The sequence below is a fragment of the Panthera leo genome, chromosome A1 (assembly GCF_018350215.1).
Source record: "Panthera leo isolate Ple1 chromosome A1, P.leo_Ple1_pat1.1, whole genome shotgun sequence".
Taxonomy (NCBI): domain Eukaryota; kingdom Metazoa; phylum Chordata; class Mammalia; order Carnivora; family Felidae; genus Panthera; species Panthera leo.
The window spans coordinates 21,920,954-21,938,889 of NC_056679.1; the positions used below are offsets into that span (position 1 = coordinate 21,920,954).

Sequence of the window (17,936 nt, forward strand, 5' to 3'; positions counted from 1 at the left end):
GGAAGTAGAAGTGACTCAGGAGCACAGAGGGCTTTGAATGCTATCCTAAGGAGTTTAATTTTTTCCCCCTAAATTTATTGGCATCCAGGGATTTGTTTATTCATTCACTCCTGAAGTGGAATTGGTAACATGAATGGGGCTGATCTTCAGGAAGATGTGTTTGACACTGCATGCAGGGTGGATTGGATTGGGTCTGCATTGAGGAAGGGACCACTCTGCGTGCTGCTGCAGGGACCCAGCGAGAGGCCCTGAGGGCTGGAAAGAGGATGCTGGCAATAAAAGTAGAAGGAAAGATGTTCGAGACATTGATAAACAGAAAATTGGCAGACCGTGGATGTAGATTTGATGCAACGGCGGAGCGAAAGAAGAAGCCGAGGAGGACTTCAACTCTGCCCTAGGGACCTGGCTGGCAGTGGTGTCATTAACAAAGCGGGAAAGGAAGGGTTTCAGAGAAGCTGAGTGTGATTAGCTAGCCGAGTGTTCTACTGGGCCTCCAGGCAGGCAGTTAGAAACTTTGGTATATATATTAAAAAAAAAAAAAAAAAAAAAGAAAGGGGGTGGGGGTTGCCTGGGTGGCTCAGTCAGTTGAGCATCCGACTCTTGATTTCAGCTCAGGTCATGATCCTAGGGTCGTGGCCTTGAGCCCTGTGTTGGGCTCTGTGCTGAGTGTGGAACCTGCTTGAGAATTTTTCTCTCTCTCTCCTTCTCTCTCTCTCCCAACACCCCCTCCCCCAACTCACGCTGTCTCTCTGTCTCTCAAATTAAAAAAAAGAAAAAGTAATGTTGTTATAGAGCTTAGGAAAGAAACTGGGACTTGAAATACAGGTTTGGGAGACATCTTCCTAGATATTACAGTTGAAGCCTTGGGTGTAGGTAAGACTGAAGAGGGAGAAAAGATCAGAGATTCAAGATACCGCTTGGAAAATTCCTACATAAGGAGGGCAGTAACACAGGAGCATAGAAATAAGCTGCAAGAGATAAGGAGCCAGAAGAATTCAGTGGCCTTGAAACCAGGGGCAAAGAAAGTTTCCAAAGAGGGGCAGTTAGCTTTAGATGTGGCAGAGATATTAAGGAAAACGAAGATGAACAGTTTACACAACGGCTGTCCCATGTTTGAGAATACCCAGCTAACGTCCATCACTGCCCATCATTTCCTTTTGTGCGCTAAAATAACTTTAAGGTGTGTAGTTCTTAGTTGTTAAATAGACAGCCAGATGCACACCCTCACACACTCACACATACACACACACACACACACACACATCACTGCACACACATGTCTGGGGTTCTGTTGCTAGACAGTATTGTGATAGACAGCCAGCTCAAAGTTTCATGTGCTTTCTCCTCCCATCCAGGATTTCTGTAACTATCTGTACAATAGATTACTATCCTGAGGCATCCAGAAAAGGTCTGGTGAATAGGAGAACTCAAAAATAATTATATCATGTATAAAGCTGTGTGAAGGGTACATTTCAGCTGCCTGGTTGCTGAAGCTTTAAGATCTCTACCACTACATGAGAATAAAAAGTTGATGAGGTAGAGAACATTCAGTGATGCTACTAGAGGCTCTCCCACTATTCTCATTTTTGGTATTTTTATTTTGTTTTAAAGTGTCTTAGTCTGTTTGGGCTGCTACAACAAAAATACCACAGACTGGGAGGCTGGGCAGCCCACGATCAAGGGGCCAGCAGCGAGAGAGCTCTCTGGGGTCTCTTTCATAAGAGCACCAGCCCCATTCATGCAATCCTACCTTCCCAAAGGCCCCACCTCCTAATACCATCACATTTGGGGTTAGGACTCCAACATACAGATTTTAGGGAGGCACAGACATTCAGTTCATAACATGGAATAATGCTGCATTTGGGGGGAACCATTAATTTGTTACAAGAAAATGTTTTGCTTTACTTTTTTATAAAAACTTGCTGTACATATTAAACTTCATGTGGATTCAGGGTCAATGATTTTTTTTTTCTTGGCTATCTAGCGGGTTTTGTAATAAAAGTTAGGGGGAAGGTAAGATTCACTTAATGGAACCTATTTGCCCAGTAAGCTACTAGAGTACATTTATTCAGGGAAGGGAGGTATAACTGTAGAAACAATTTTGGTATTCTTTTTTCTAGCACAATGCCTAAGAAGCAATGTAGTACTGGGAAGCAAGATTAAAGTAAGCGAGGAAAATAATAAATTCATTTTGGGCTATCTCTGGATGAAAGCTACAGAGAGAGCTTTTTTAAGCTGCAGCAATGACTGGCTTTTAAAAAAGATGCAGAAATGCATTAATCACTGAGTTTAGCAAAACTGTGTGAAAAGCTTAAAATAACTTAATAACCACTCCTTTCATGCCTGTGCTAAATGTAAGATGCATGTAATAAAGACTCTCAGTTTTTTTCACGTCAACATTCCTAACCACATTTATAGTTTGTTTTTCAGGGAAAAGTGCCATATATTTTGAATCAGATGGCTCTCAGATTATTGCTTTAATTTTGTGTTTGTTTGTTTGTTTGTTTTGTAGCTGCTAGGTGAACTGATCCTGGACCGACACAACTTTGCCATTATGACAAAGTACATCAGCAAGCCGGAGAACCTCAAACTGATGATGAACCTCCTTCGAGATAAAAGTCCCAACATTCAGTTTGAAGCCTTCCATGTCTTTAAGGTAAAGTGCAACAGAAATAACGTGGGCATTTGCTTTTCACTTTCAAATGGCTAACTCCCTGCTGTTTACTCTCCTTTATACTTGAGAGAAAATGAAATAGGCAGTTTTTCTGTTTTGTGCGACTTGGATGAAATTTTAGAGTTATTTTAATGAATGCCCATTTGTTTCTAATCCCTATCTCTAAATATTTTCATTTTTTCCACTGAGAAAATAGGTGGATACTGTTTCCCAAACGTTACTAAAATAATCAGCGATAGAGCCAGAACCCAAATCCCAAGGGTCGGAATTGTTGAATGCTTCGCTTTCTGCCTTAAGTGTTTTTTTGAACCTTAAATGAAGCATTGAAGAAACAGTGGGGCACTACTCACTTTCATTACTTGTTTAGAAATTTTTTTTTAAATATGTTTTGCTATGAATGGAAACTAGTTCCCCATAACACCAGCTTCTTTCTAACATTTTTTCTTTGATGTAAGAGTGACAAAATGGCCTTCTAGTAATTTTAGACAATATACTTTTTTAAAGCATGGTAGGAGAAATCTGTCATCTGTAATCCCATACTTGTAATCAAACTGTTGTAAAGATTTTAGTTAACTTTATTTTCCTGTGCTCATATTTGAAGGTTTTTTTTTTTTTCTGCAGCTGTATTCACATGGTACACAAAATTGATATCTCGATTTTATCACTTAGTGCTATGCCAGAAGACGTGAACATTAATTCATTGTTGTTATATGTGGGTTTTAGAGCCAGTAGTTTTATTAGCATTATAGTTTATCATTGGGTTTATTTACTCTAGTTTACTTGAGTAGTCCTCTGTTATTTATATTTAGGTTGTTTCCATTTTCCCCACTGTAAGGAATGCTGTCATGAGCATTTTCTATATCCAGCCAGTTGTTTTTCCATATTTGGGATTATTTTCTTAGGATAGATTATCTGGAGGGGTGGTGCCTGAGGGGCTCAGTTGGTTAAGTGTAGGATTCTTGGTTTCCTCTCAGGTCATGATCTCACGGTTTGTAGGTTAGAGCCCCACATCAGTTCTGCGCTGGCTGTGCAAAGCCTGCTTGGAATTCTCTCTCCCTCTCTCTGCCCCTCCCCCGCTTGCATGCTTACACATGTGCAAACTCTCTCTCAAAATTGTTTTAAAAAGGATTAAAAAAGGATAAATATCTCTGGAGTAAAATTAAGAGTCAAGGGGGTTCCAGGCTTTTTTTGGATCTTTATGATGTTTATTCGTGACTGAATTTATAAGTCTAAAAATGGGAGACATGACAGTTTATAAGGTATGTAGCTGTTGCTTTGAGAGGTTAAAAAAAAAAAAAAAAGCTTAGTCCATCTTTCAGCCATCGGGTCTTTTTTGGCCAGATTGCCGCTAGAGAAATTCAAATGCCAAATTAATTTATAAATTCCATTCAATTATGTTCAAAATCCCTACAGGACTTCTCATGGAACTTGGCAAGCTGATTCTGAAAGTTATGTGGTAGAACAATGGTCTAAGGTTAGCTATGGCAATTTTAAAAAAGAGCAAGGTAGGGGAATCCACTCTACCAGATACTGAGACTTAAGATTTATAGTAAATGAAGACAGTATTGTATTGGCATAGAGACAGATAAATAAAACAACAAAACCAGGGTAGAGGGCCCAGAAATAAACCTGTACAAACATGAAACGGTTTTGATAGTGGAAGAATTATAAATCAGTTGAGAATAGGTTAACTGTTTAATAAATGGTTCTAGAGTAATGGATTTCATCTATGGAGAGAAAACCCTATACTATACCCTCCACTATACTCAGAAATAAATTCTCGGTAAATATCTGCACTTGAAAAGCAAAACTTTTTAACTTTTAGAAGAGAAAATAAGAGACTGTCTTTATGATGTATAGGAGGGAAGAATTCTTTAAACAGAATGTAGAATCACAAAACATAATAGGAAGTATCTAATTAACTACATCAAAATAGACACCTTTCCAGCAAAAACATCCAGGTGGCTAACACACATGAAAAAATGCTCAACATCACTCATCACCAGGGAAATACAAACCAAAACCACAATGTGATACCACCTCACACCTGTCTGAATGGCTAACATTAACAACTCAAGCAACAACAGATGCTGGGAGGATGCAGAGAAAGAGGATCTCTTTTGCACTGCTGGTGGGAATGCAAGCTGGTGCAGACACTCTGGAAAACAGTATGGAAGCTCCTCAAAAAATTAAAAATAGAAATACCCTACGACCCAGCAATTGCACTAGTAGGTATTTATCCAAGGGATACAGGTGTGCTGTTTCGAAGGGGCACATGCATCCTCCTGTTTTACCAACAATAGCCAAAGTATGGAAAGAGCCCATATGTCCATTGATGGATGAATGGATAAAGAAGATATGGTATATATATACAATGGAGTATTACCCAGCAATCAAAAAGAATGAAATCCTGCCATTTGCAACTATGTGGATGGAATTGGAGGGTATTACGCTAAGCGAAATTAGTCAGTCAGAAAGACAAATATCATACGACTTCACTCATATGTGGAATTTAAGATACAAATTAGGTGAACATAAAGGAAGGGAAGCAATAATAATAAAAAAACAGGCAGGGGGGACAAAACAGATGAGACTCCTAAAAACGGAGAACAAACTGAGGGTTGCTGGCGGTGTTGTGGGTGGGAGGATGGCTAAATGGGCAAGGAGCACCAAGGAGAACACTTGTTGGGATGAGCACTGGGTGTTATATATAGGGGATGAATCACTACATTCTACTCCAGAAATCATTTTTGCACTATATGCTAACTAACGTGGATATAAGTGAAAAATAAATAAATAAATAAATAAATAAATAAATTTTTTTAAAAAGACAGAATAAGCAAAGTGAAAAGATAGAATGTGACACATATAACTGGCAAATCATTTGGAAAGACAATTCAAAAGAAAAATGGGCAAAGGATGCAAGTTGGTAACTTACAGATGAGAAAGCCTGATTGGTCAATAAGTAGGTGAAGATGATCATCTTACTAAGTAACATTGGAAATGGCCATTGAAATATCAATGAGATATCATTTTACATTTTCATAATGGCAATATGTTGAAGTCTGACAATAGCAAATATTGGTAAGGTTGGACAGCAGTGGAAGCTGTCCTACACTGTAAGTTAGCACAACCACTTTGGAGAGCAATTTAGCAAATTAAAGAACTGAAAGTATGCGTATCTTTCAATCCTGAAATCTCATTTCTCAGCAATTGTTTTAAGTTTATTTATTTTTGAGAGAGAGAGAGTGTGTGTGCAAGGGAGAGAGAAGGGAGGGAGAGAATTCCAAGCAGGCTCCACAGTGTCAGCAGTAGCCCGACATGGGGCTGGATCCCACGAACTGTGAGATCATGACCTGAGCCGACATCAAGAGTTGGACACTGAACCAACGGAGCCTCTCAGGTGCCCCTCTCAGCAAGTTTTTAGAGATATTCTTGCACATGTGCGTGAGGAATCATGTACAAAAATATTTATCACAACATTGTTTAGAATGGTGTAAAATGAGAGAAAAAACCCACAAATGGGCATCAACAGGAGATGGGGAAAATAAATCATGCTATATTCATACAGTACGATATAGTAATGGGTTAAAATTAATTGAGTTATACCGATCAGCAGGGACAAATCCCAAACACTGAATCAAATAAGGAAATGTTAAAAGGATGTTATTTATTTAAAGGTTGAAACCATGCAAAACAGCACTGTATATGGATTCATACTACTGCAGCTATAGTCTGAAAACCTGTATGGGGATGATAAATACCAAATCCAGGATAGCAGTCACCTCAGTGGGGAGGGTTAGGGAGGAGAATGGTATCATGACGAGGTGACCAAGAGCCTCTAATTACATCTGTAATGTTTTAGTAAAAATCTGCAGGCAAGTATGCCAAAAATCTTAGATTTTTTTTTCTTCTTACCCAATTCTTTCTTTCTTTCTTTCTTTCTTTCTTTCTTTCTTTCTTTCTTTCTTTCTTTCTTTCTTTTTCTTTCTTTTAATATATGAAATTTATTGTCAAATTGGTTTCCATACAACACCCAGTGCTCATCCCAAAAGGTGCCCTCCTCAATACCATCACCCACACTCCCCTCCCTCCCACCCCCATCAACCCTCAGTTTGTTCTCAGTTTTTAAGAGTCCCTTATGCTTTGGCTCTCTCCCACTCTAACCTCTTTTTTTTTGTTTTCCTTCCCCTCCCCCATGGTCTTCTGTTAAGTTTCTCAGGATCCACATAACAGTGAAAACATATGGTATCTGTCTTTCTCTGTATGGCTTATTTCACTTAGCATCACACTCTCCAGTTCCATCCATGTTGCTACAAAAGGCCATATTTCTTTCTCACTGCCACGTAGTACTCCATTGTGTATATAAACCACAATTTCTTTATCCATTCATCAGTTGATGGACATTTAGGCTCTTTCCATAATTTGGCTATTGTTGAGAGTGCTGCTATAAACATTGGGGTACAAGTGCCCCTATGCATCAGCACTCCTGCATCCCTTGGGTAAATTCCTAGCAGTGCTACTGCTGGGTCATAGGGTAGGTCTATTTTTAATTTTTTGAGGAACCTCCACACTGTTTTCCAGAGCGGCTGCACCAGTTTGCATTCCCACCAACAGTGCAAGAGGGTTCCCGTTTCTCCACATCCTCTCCAGCATCTATAGTCTTCTGATTTGTTCGTTTTGGCCACTCTGACTGGCGTGAGGTGATCACTGAGTGATGGTTTTGATTTGTATTTCCCTGATGAGGAGCGACGTTCAGCATCTTTTCATGTGCCTGTTGACCATCCAGATGTCTTCTTTAGAGAAGTGTCTATTCATGTTTTCTGCCCATTTCTTCATTGGATTATTTGTTTTTTGGGTGTGGAGTTTGGTGAGCTCTTTATAGATTTTGGATACTAGCCCTTTGTCCAATATGTCATTTGCAAATATCTTTTCCCATTCCATTGGTTGCCTTTTAGTTTTGTTGGTTGTTTCCTTTGCTGTGCAGAAGCTTTTTATCTTCATAAGGTCCCAATAGTTCATTTTTGCTTTTAATTCCCTTGCCTTTGGGGATGTGAAGTAAGAAATTGCTACGGCTGAGGTCAGAGAGGTCTTTTCCTGCTTTCTCCTCTAGGGTTTTGATGGTTTCCTGTCTCACATTTAGGTCCTTTATCCATTTTGAGTTTATTTTTGTGAATGGTGTGAGAAAGTGGTCTAGTTTCAACCTTCTGCATGTTGCTGTCCAGTTCTCCCAGCACCATTTGTTAAAGAGACTGTCTTTTTTCCACTGGATGTTCTTTCCTGCTTTGTCAAAGATGAGTTGGCCATACGTTTGTGGGTCTAGTTCTGGGGTTTCTATTCTATTCCATTGGTCTATGTGTCTGTTTTTGTGCCAATACCATGCTGTCTTGATGATGACAGCTTTGTAGTAGAGGCTAAAGTCTGGGATTGTGATGCCTCCTGCTATGGTCTTCTTCTTCAAAATTACTTTGGCTATTCAGGGTTTTGTGGTTCCATATGAATTTTAGAATTGCTTGTTCTAGCTTCAAGAAGAATGCTGGGGCAATTTTGATTGGGATTGCATTGAATGTGTAGATAGCTTTGGGTAGTATTGACATTTTGACAGTATTTATTCTTCCAATCCATGAGCATGGAATGTTTTTCCATTTCTTTATGTCTTCTTCAATTTCCTTCATAAGCTTTCTATAGTTTTCAGCATACAGATCTTTTACATCTTTGGTTAGATTTATCCCTAGGTATTTTATGCTTCTTGATGCAATTGTGAATGGGATCAGTTTCTTTATTTGTCTTTCTGTTGCTTCATTATTAGTGTATGAGAATGCAACTGATTTCTGTGCATTGATTTTGTATCCTGCAACTTTGCTAAATTCATGTATCAGTTCTAGCAGACTTTTGGTGGAGTCTATCGGATTTCCCATGTATAATATCATGTCATCTGCAAAAAGCGAAAGCTTGACTTCATCTTTGCCAATTTTGATGCCTTTGATTTCCTTGTGTTGTCTGATTGCTGATGCTAGAACTTCCAACACTGTGTTAAACAACAGCGGTGAGAGTGGACATCCCTGTCGTGTTCCTGATCTCAGGGAAAAAGCTCTCAGTTTTTCCCCATTGAGGATGATGTTAGCTTTGGGCTTTTCATAAATGGCTTTTATGATGTTTAAGTATGTTCCTTCTATCCCGACTTTCTCGAGGGTTTTTATTAAGAAAGGATGCTGAATTTTGTCAAATGCTTTTTCTGCATCGATTGACAGGATCATATGGTTCTTATCTTTTCTTTTATTAATGTGATGTATCACGTTGATTGATTTGTGAATGTTGAACCAGCCCTGCATCCCAGGAATGAATCCCACTTGATCATGGTGAATAATTCTTTTTATATGCTGTTGAATTCGGTTCGCTAGTATCTTATTGAGAATTTTTGCATCCATATTCATCAGGGATATTGGCCTGTAGTTCTCTTTTTTTACTGGGTCTCTGTCTGGTTTAGGAATCAAAGTAATACTGGCTTCATAGAACGAGTCTGGAAGTTTTCCTTCCCTTTCTATTTTTTGGGATAGCTTGAGAAGGATAGGTATTATTTCTGCTTTAAACATCTGGTAGAACTCCCCTGGGAAGCCATCTGGTCCTGGACTCTTGTTTGTTGGGAGATTTTTGATAACTGATTCAATTTCTTCACTGGTTATGGGTCTGTTCAAGCTTTCTATTTCCTCCTGATTGAGTTTTGGAAGTGTGTGGGTGCTTAGGAATTTGTCCGTTTCTTCCAGGTTGTCCAGTTTGTTGGCATATAATTTTTCATAGTATCCCCTGATAATTGCTTGTATCTCTGAGGGATTGGTTGTAATAATTCCATTTTCATTCATGATTTTATCTATTTGGGTCATCTCCCTTTTCTTTTTGAGAAGCCTGGCTAGAGGTTCATCAATTTTGTTTATTTTTTCAAAAAACCAACTCTTGGTTTCGTTGATCTGCTCTACAGTTTTTTTAGGTTCCATATTGTTTATTTCTGCTCTGATCTTTATTATTTCTCTTCTTCTGCTGGGTTTAGGCTGTCTTTGCTGTTCTGCTTCTATTTCCTTTAGGTGTGCTGTTAGATTTTGTATTTGGGATTTTTCTTGTTTCTTGAGATAGGCCTGGATTGCAGTGTATTTTCCTCTCAGGACTGCCTTTGCTGCATCCCAAAGCGTTTGGATTGTTGTATTTTCATTTTCATTTGTTTCCATATATTTTAAAATTTCTTCTCTAATTGCCTGGTTGACCCACTCATTCTTTAGTAGGGTGTTCTTTAACCTCCATGCCTTTGGAGGTTTTCCAGACTTTTTCCTGTGGTCGATTTCAAGCTTCATAGCATTGTGGTCTGAAGTATGCATGGTATGATTTCAATTCTTGTATACTTATGAAGGGCTGTTTTGTGACCCAGTATGTGATCTATCTTGAAGAATGTTCCATGTGCACTCGAGAAGAAAGTATATTCTGTTGCTTTGGGATGCAGCGTTCTAAATATATCTGTCAAGTCCATCTGATCCAATGTATCATTCAGGGCCCTTGTTTCTTTATTGACCGTGTGTCTAGATGATCTATCCATTTCTGTAAGTAGAATGTTAAAGTCGCCTGCAATTACCACATTCTTATCAAAAGGTTGCTTATGTTTGTGAGTAATTGTTTTATATATTTGGGGGCTCCTGTATTCGGCGCATAGACATTTATAATTGTTAGCTCTTCCTGATGGATAGACCCTGTAACTATTATATAATGCCCTTCTTCATCTCTTGTTACAGCCTTTAATTTAAAGTCTAGTTTGTCTGATATAAGTATGGCTACTCCAGCTTTCTTTTGACTTCCAGTAGCATGATAAATAGTTCTCCATCCCCTTACTTTCAATCTGAAAATGTCCTCAGGTCTAAAATGAGTCTCTTGTAGACAGCAAATAGATGGGTCTTGTTTTTTTATCCATTCTGATACCCTGTGTCTTTTGGTTGGCGCATTTAGTCCATTTACGTTCAGTGTTATTATAGAAAGATGTGTGTTTAGAGTCATTGTGATGTCTGTAGGTTTCATGTTTGTAGTGATGTCTCTGGTACTTTGTCTCACAGGATCCCCCTTAGGATCTCTTGTAGGGCTGGTTTAGTGGTGACGAATTCCTTCAGTTTTTGTTTGTTTGGGAATACCTTTATCTCTCCTTCTATTCTAAATGACAGACTTGCTGGATAAAGGATTCTCGGCTGCATCTTTTTTTCTGTTCATCACATTGAAGATTTCCTGCCATTCCTTTCTGGCCTGCCAACTTTCAGTAGAGAGATCCGTCATGAGTCTTCTCGGTCTCCCTTTATATGTTAGAGCACGTTTATTCCCTAGCTGCTTTCAGAATTTTCTCTTTATCCTTGTATTTTGCCAGTTTCACTATGATATGTCGTGCAGAAGATCAATTCAAGTTACGTCTAAAGGGAGTTCTCTGTGCCTCTTGGATTTAATTGCCTTTTTCTTTCCCCAGATCAGGGAAGTTCTCAGCTATTATTTCTTCAAGTACACCTTCAGCACCTTTCCCTCTCTTCCTCCTCTGGAATACCAATTATACGTAGATTATTTCTCTTTACTGCATCACTTAGTTCTCTAATTTTCCCCTCATACTCCTGGATTTTTTTATCTCTCTTTTTCTCAGCTTCCTCTTTTTCCATAATTTTATCTTCAGTTCCCCTATTCTCTCCTCTGCCTCTTCAATCCGAGCCGTGGTTGTTCCATTTTATTTTGCAGCTCATTTATAGCATTTTTTAGCTCCTCCTGGCTGTTCCTTAGTCCCTTGATCTCTGTAGCAATAGATTCTCTGCTGTCCTCTATACTGTTTTAAAGCCCGGTGATTAATTTTATGACTATTATTCTAAATTCACTTTCTGTTATATTGTTTAAATCGTTTTTGATCAGTTCATTAGCTGTCGTTATTTCCTGGAGATTCTTTTGAGGGGAATTCTTCTGTTTTGTCATTTTGGATAGTCCCTGGAGTGGTGCGGGACTTCGGGGCACTTCCCCTGTGCTGTCTTGAATAACTTGCGTTGGTGGGCGGGGCCACAGTCAGACCTGATGTCTGCCCCCAGCCCACCGCTGGGGCCACAGTCAGACTGGTGTGTGCCTTCTCTTCCCCTCTCCTAGGGTATTCACTGTGGGGTGGCGTGGCCCGTCTGGGCTACTTGGACACTGCCAGGCTTGTGGTGCTGGGGATCTGGCGTATTAGCTGGGGTGGATCGGCAAGGTGCACAGGGGCGGGAGAGGCAGGCTCAGCTTGCTTATCCTTTGGTGATCCACTTCAGGAGGGGCCCTGTGGCACTGGGCAGGAGTCAGACCCGCCGGAGGGATGGATCCGCAGAAGCACAGCGTTGGGTGTTTGTGCGGTGCAAGCAAGTTCAGTGACAGGAACCGGTTCCCTTTGGGATTTTGGCTGGGGGATGGGCGAGGGAGATGGCGCTGGCGAGCACCTTTGTTCCCCGCCAAGCTGCGCTCTGTCCTCCGGGGCTCAAGCCCCAACTCTCCCTCCCGTTGTCCTTCAGCCCTCCCGTTCTCCGAGTAGAGCTGTTAGCTTATAACCTTCCAGATGTCAAGTCCCGCTTGCTGTCGGAACACACTCTGTCCAGCCCCTCCGCTTTTGCAAGCCAGACTCAGGGTCTCTGCTTGGCTGGCGGGCCGCCCCTCCGCCCTAGCTCCCTCCCACCAGTCCGTGGAGCGCGCACCGCCTTGCCGCCCTTCCTACCCTCTTCCGTGGGCCTCTCGTCTGCCCTTGGCTCTGGAGACTCCGTTCTGCTAGTCTTCTGGTGGTTTTCTGGGTTATTTAGGCAGGTGTAGGTGGAATCTAAGTGATCAGCAGGATGCACGGTGAGCCCAGCCTCCTCCTACGCCGCCATCTTCCTCCCCAATTCTTTATTCCATAGAGCCGAAAATCTTAGATTTTGATAGAGCAGCTCATGGGAACATGACATCTGATATGTTATTGTACTCTTTTTCTATGTCAGAATTATTTCATAAAAAAGTAAATGCAAATCAGAAGAGGCACAAATAGACTGCTGTAGCACTGGAAGCTGCCTACACAGTATAAATGATAGACCCTCTCAAGACCCTCCTGACTGAAGAAATTGTAGGAGGCCATGTGTCCTGTCACTCAGCTCCTGTGGAATTTTAACATCATCTTAGATGAGAACAAGCCACATAAAATTTTGTTCAAAAATGCAGGATTATGGAAGTATTCAGTGGGTGGCCAAAGCGAAATAACCTACTTCTATCCTCAGAATTTGGATCATCTAATCATTGGACAGAGTGGGTGCATTTAAAAATAGCTGACCACTTCTTTACTTCTATGTGCCTACCCCGTACCCTGTGGTTTCCTCCACTGAAGTAAGAACTGAATTGTTCACTTGCCAAGTATAATATTTTGTTATTTAGAAAAAGCAACAGCTGAGTCCGAGAGTGGTTTTTTTTCACAGTTCTGTGTTAATAGTTTTTTCCCCAAAAGCACCTTCCATAAGGGGCAGAAAATGTGTAACACACTACTACTAAAATGTCTTTACTAGATTATTTTCATTAGCTTGCTGCTAAGTTCAGAGAAGTGAATGAGATGCCATCTCATGTTTTTTTCTGTTGTTGACCAGCAGGATGGTATGGTGGGAAAGTGCTGGATGGAAGTCAAGAGACCTGGTCTTTGTTCTGGCTTAATTGCCACCAGTGACTTTGGGCAAATCCATATGGATCTGATTCCTCACTTGCCGAATGCAAGCGTTGAATTCATGTCAGTAGTCTAGTCAGTAGTCTGTTACTCGGTTCAGACCTTTGTCTCGTGATTCTGGCTGTCCCAGAGGGGTGCCCATTGTGAACTTAGGAATCAGCTATGAGTTGGCTCCCTTTCCTTTCCCCATTAATTTCCTTTATAGCAAAGGACCATGATACCACTTCCCACCAAACCAGGTAGGGGATGGGGGTGGTCTGTACCTTTTGGCCCACTTCTTAGAACAGCTGGAACTCAGGCATGGCCAGTGACGAAAATGTTCCTGAGTGTATTACTCTGTCACTCAGATCCTAGCAGTGGCTGCCATTGCTATTTCCATGAAAACAAGAAGCTCCACCCTCACTTCTTCCAAAATACAACGGCCAGCTTGACAATTCACCTAAAAAAAGTACAGAGAACAAGAAATATCCTAGTTGAGAAATCCTTTCCATGTGGTCTTACTGAAAAGAAGGCAGAATTGCAGATTAATTTGGTGAAAACCTGACCATGAATTACCTACTTCCTTCAGGACCTGTTCTTTTTAGCAGGCCAACCACTCTGGTCTTGACGTGCCAAATCTAAGTCTACTGATGGAGGAAACAATTCAGCTGAGTACATTTAGGAATCAGCTATGAGCTGATGTAATATTAATAATTTTTCTAAAAATGTTAACAGTACAGTAAAAAAGTGCTTATTTCAACTTAATGTTTCATCAACTGCTTTAAATTTTTTTAATTTTTATTTATCGTAAAAGAGAGAGAGAGAGAGAGCTGGGGAGGGACAGAGAGAGGGAGAGAAAATCTCTAGCAGGCTGCACACTGTCAGTGCAGAGCGTGACATGGGGCTCGATCCTGGGAGATCATGACTTGAGCTGAAATCAAGAGTCCAACGCTTAACTGACTGAGCCATCCATACGCCCCCATCAACTATTTTAAATAGTGCAGAATGCTCGACTTTATCATGTCTTCATCTGAACTCAATGTGCCCGTTTTGCTTATTTAACCAAGTTGTGGAGAGAAAAAGTGAAAAGCTGTAATTAAGACCTCACCTCTCTTTTCTACTTTTTAAGAGACTCTCTTTAAAAATTCATAAAATAGTCCCCTCTATGTTTGTTTATAGAAAGGTTTATAAAGGGTATTTGTGACCAACTTTACCAATATCACCAAACATACTACTCATGTCTCATTGTGATAATCCTGGCGCTGAGTATTTATAATATTATTACCTACTTTAACAAATACAGTTGTGATAGTATATAAGGAAAACGAAGACTAGTGATATTTATAAGGAAATGTGAATATTATTAAAATAAGAAATTTTTTAAAGTTGCTTTTCCATGTCGTTTTGGAATAAGTATATAGTTTCTTACATAATTTCCACAATTGTGTGCAATTTGTAAATCCCAAAGACTTGGATTCCAAAATCCCAAAGCAGTTGTCAGAACAACAACGTCTCTTATTGTAGCCTTGACCGTACCTTAAATGGTGATTGGCTCACTTCAATGTAAGAAGCAGCTGTAACTATTAAAAACATAGTAAATGAGGAAGCGGTTTACAAACCACCATGTATAGAATGCAAGCCCAGTTTTGTCTAAACTATATTTATAGCTATATGCACAGAAAGAAATGCCGGAAGGACGTACACCAGATATTCACAGTGGTATCTTTAGGTGGAGAAATTATTTAAGAGGTTTTTTTTTTTTTCCTTTCTTCTTTGTGTCTTTCTTTTTCTTTGTTTTCCTGGTTTTCCACACATATCACTTTCATAATCAGAATGATGATAAGGACAGTGGCAGTGAGGGGGATGATTTCAGGAGAATCTGGAGAGTTTTAAGCATCCTGAACTTCCAACCTGCTCTCTTCCTCCCTGCTCACTTCCCTCCCATGGTTTTGTTTCTCCCCGCACAGGTGGTAGGGCCCCGTCTGGTCCAGCTGTGGGCTCACTGGTGCTCACAGACATCAGCCGGCTTGCAGAGACAGGGATCAGGTCCTTCTTTCTTAAATAGGAAAAAAGTTACTGTCTTTGATCAATAATGACAGGTATTGTGTCAAAATATTCTAAATATGATATCGCTCAGATTTGTATTCACCTGAAGTGGGGAGCCTTTAGAATGAAGAGGCCTTATTTTATACTTCACTGGAATGGAATTTAGCTTTGAGTTACTTCCATGTAACTGTAACGGGAGCCCCGGTTTCAAATCCACGTACGAAGTACTCAGGGCTTCCGACATGCCTCTCAGACAGTAAGGTTAGCAAAGCAGAATACTAACCTTCCAATGCCTTGTTTAGTGCAAATCCCTCTTGGCAAAATAGGATTTGAATGCAATGAATGAATGTGTGTATAAGGCATGCTTTTTTTTTTTTTTAATCTTTCATAAAAAAGCATTCAGGTTTAAAATAGAGAGCAAAGTATTCTTAGTTTTCTGAGTTAAAAATATTTGTGTTGTGGTCATGATATTTGCCTTTCTCTACCCATGCTTGAGAACTCCATGAATCACAGTTCTGAAACGTGTGTAAATGCAGGGATACAGCCAATAAGACCACGCTATAAAAAGAGAAGCCACAGGTAGTTCCATTTGTCTGACTTGTTTGGGGTGGTTTGAAAATAGCATGTTAAAAAAATGGGTTCAGCAGAGAGAGAACCAAGAAACTGCCTATACTGGTCATAATATTCAGAAGGTTTGGCTCACCGTGCCTTGATTTAGAAGTGTGTTCCTGGGGCGCCTGGGTGGCTCAGTCAGTTAAGCGTCTGACTTTGGCTCAGGTCATGATCTCATGGTTTGTGAGTTCTGCTGTCAGCACAGAGCCTCCTTCGGATCCTCTGTCCCCGTCTCTCTCTCTGCCCCTCCCCTGCTTGCACTCTGTCTCTCTCAAAAATAAACATTTAAAAAAAGAAGTGCATTCCTTATGGTACTGGGTCATCTCCAGCCGCACTGGGGCCCTCAGTTCCTGGCCGCCTCAGAAGGATTGTGCACTGTTACCTCAGCTGCCTCTAAGCAGCAGCTACCTTTAGAGGCAGCAGAGTTCAAGAGTCATAAAAAATTAAACTAGGAAAAAATTTTAAACTTGAATGCAAAGTTAGCAATTTTTTGGTGTACAGTGTGGAGATTCAGTGTAGTTAATCCAGTGATGCCTGACTGCAAATTCCTCTACGTTTCACATTTATGTTGTATTGAAACAGAGAAGCTTAGTTTATCCAATATAATCTTTATTTTTTAGAAAGAAAGACTATTATGAGTTATTTACGGTAGTTGCCACAAAATGCCAGACAGTTTCTACCTAAAACTTCACAGCAAGTACCTTGTAAATAAATGGTAACCACAGGAGCCACATATTTGGCTTTAGCACATGATTTTCTGACATACTAATAAGTATTGTATAAAGGTCAGGCATTCTGTATAACAACGTAAACCAGTTGGGGGTCCTTTTTAAAACAAAAATATTTATTTTGAGAGAGAGAGAGAGAGTGACTGTGTGTGTGTGTGTGTGTGTGTGTGTGTGTGTGCATGCATGCAGGGGAGGGGCAGAGACAGGAAGGGAGAGAATCCCAAGCGGGCTCCCGTCAGTCAGCACAGAGCCCAACGCGGGGCTCAATCCCAGGAACCATGAGATCATGACCTGAGCCAAAATCAAGAGTTGGATGCTTAACACACCGAACCACGCAGGCACCCCACCATTTAAGACATTTAGAATCGAAACAAAGTAAAATTTAAAATGTTTGTAGATGGTTCTAATGTGCTCCTGGCTAGCTGCCCAGAACACATATGAATGGGGAATTACTGACTTCCCTCAGTGGGGAAGCATAATCTGGGGCCTCTATATTTTACTAACACAAGTAACACGAGGACCCCGAGTGGGGTCTACATTGTGGCTGCTGTGCGTTCCTTGTCCGAGGTGTTTCTTTACGTTTCAGGTGTTCGTGGCCAGTCCTCACAAAACACAGCCTATTGTGGAGATTCTATTAAAAAATCAACCCAAACTCATTGAGTTTCTGAGCAGCTTCCAAAAGGAAAGGACGGACGATGAGCAGTTCACTGATGAGAAGAACTACCTGATTAAACAGATCCGGGACTTGAAGAAAACCACCCCTTGAGGGGCTCACCCACCCTCCTGCCACAGTCACCGTGTCATTTGTTTGTACAGAAAATGTCATTTGAAAAAGTCATTGTTCTTGGGAAGGTTTTGGAGGTGCCTGTTTTTTCTCAATTCATTGTTCAGGGTAGATGGAATATAAACATTTGAATGAAAAATGATTAACCTAGAATAATGTATTCATTTGAATCAAGTCTGGGATGATTTATGTCAAATCAGAGCCATTGTATTAGATGTTGATAAACAAGTTTTAACCCTTTGTTGGCAAAAGGCAGCAGGGTCATGGGCTTGCAGATCTGAGCCCTGAGTCAGCACAGGCCACCGAGTAGAAGCCCAAAGCACGGGCATCACTGAGCCCTCAAAATTAAGTTCTCAGAGGAGAATTGGCTGTGGGGGCAAGAGGCGCAAAACCATCCCGCCTATCTGCACT

General features: G+C 40.6%; 1 protein-coding gene across 6 annotated transcripts in view; it reads left to right on the plus strand.

Moving 5' to 3' along the window:
- Positions 1 to 17,667, plus strand: part of CAB39L (calcium binding protein 39 like) — a 127,002-nt gene extending 109,335 nt beyond the window's left edge. For all 6 annotated transcript variants that reach the window (XM_042913623.1, XM_042913467.1, XM_042913706.1 and 3 more), the window contains 2 exons: positions 2,513 to 2,656; positions 17,328 to 17,667. In XM_042913623.1, the coding sequence (XP_042769557.1) occupies positions 2,513 to 2,656; positions 17,328 to 17,507 (324 nt within the window). In that variant the 3' untranslated portion in view covers positions 17,508 to 17,667. The remainder of the gene's footprint in view (positions 1 to 2,512; positions 2,657 to 17,327) is intronic.
- The last annotated feature ends 269 nt before the right edge of the window (positions 17,668 to 17,936 follow it).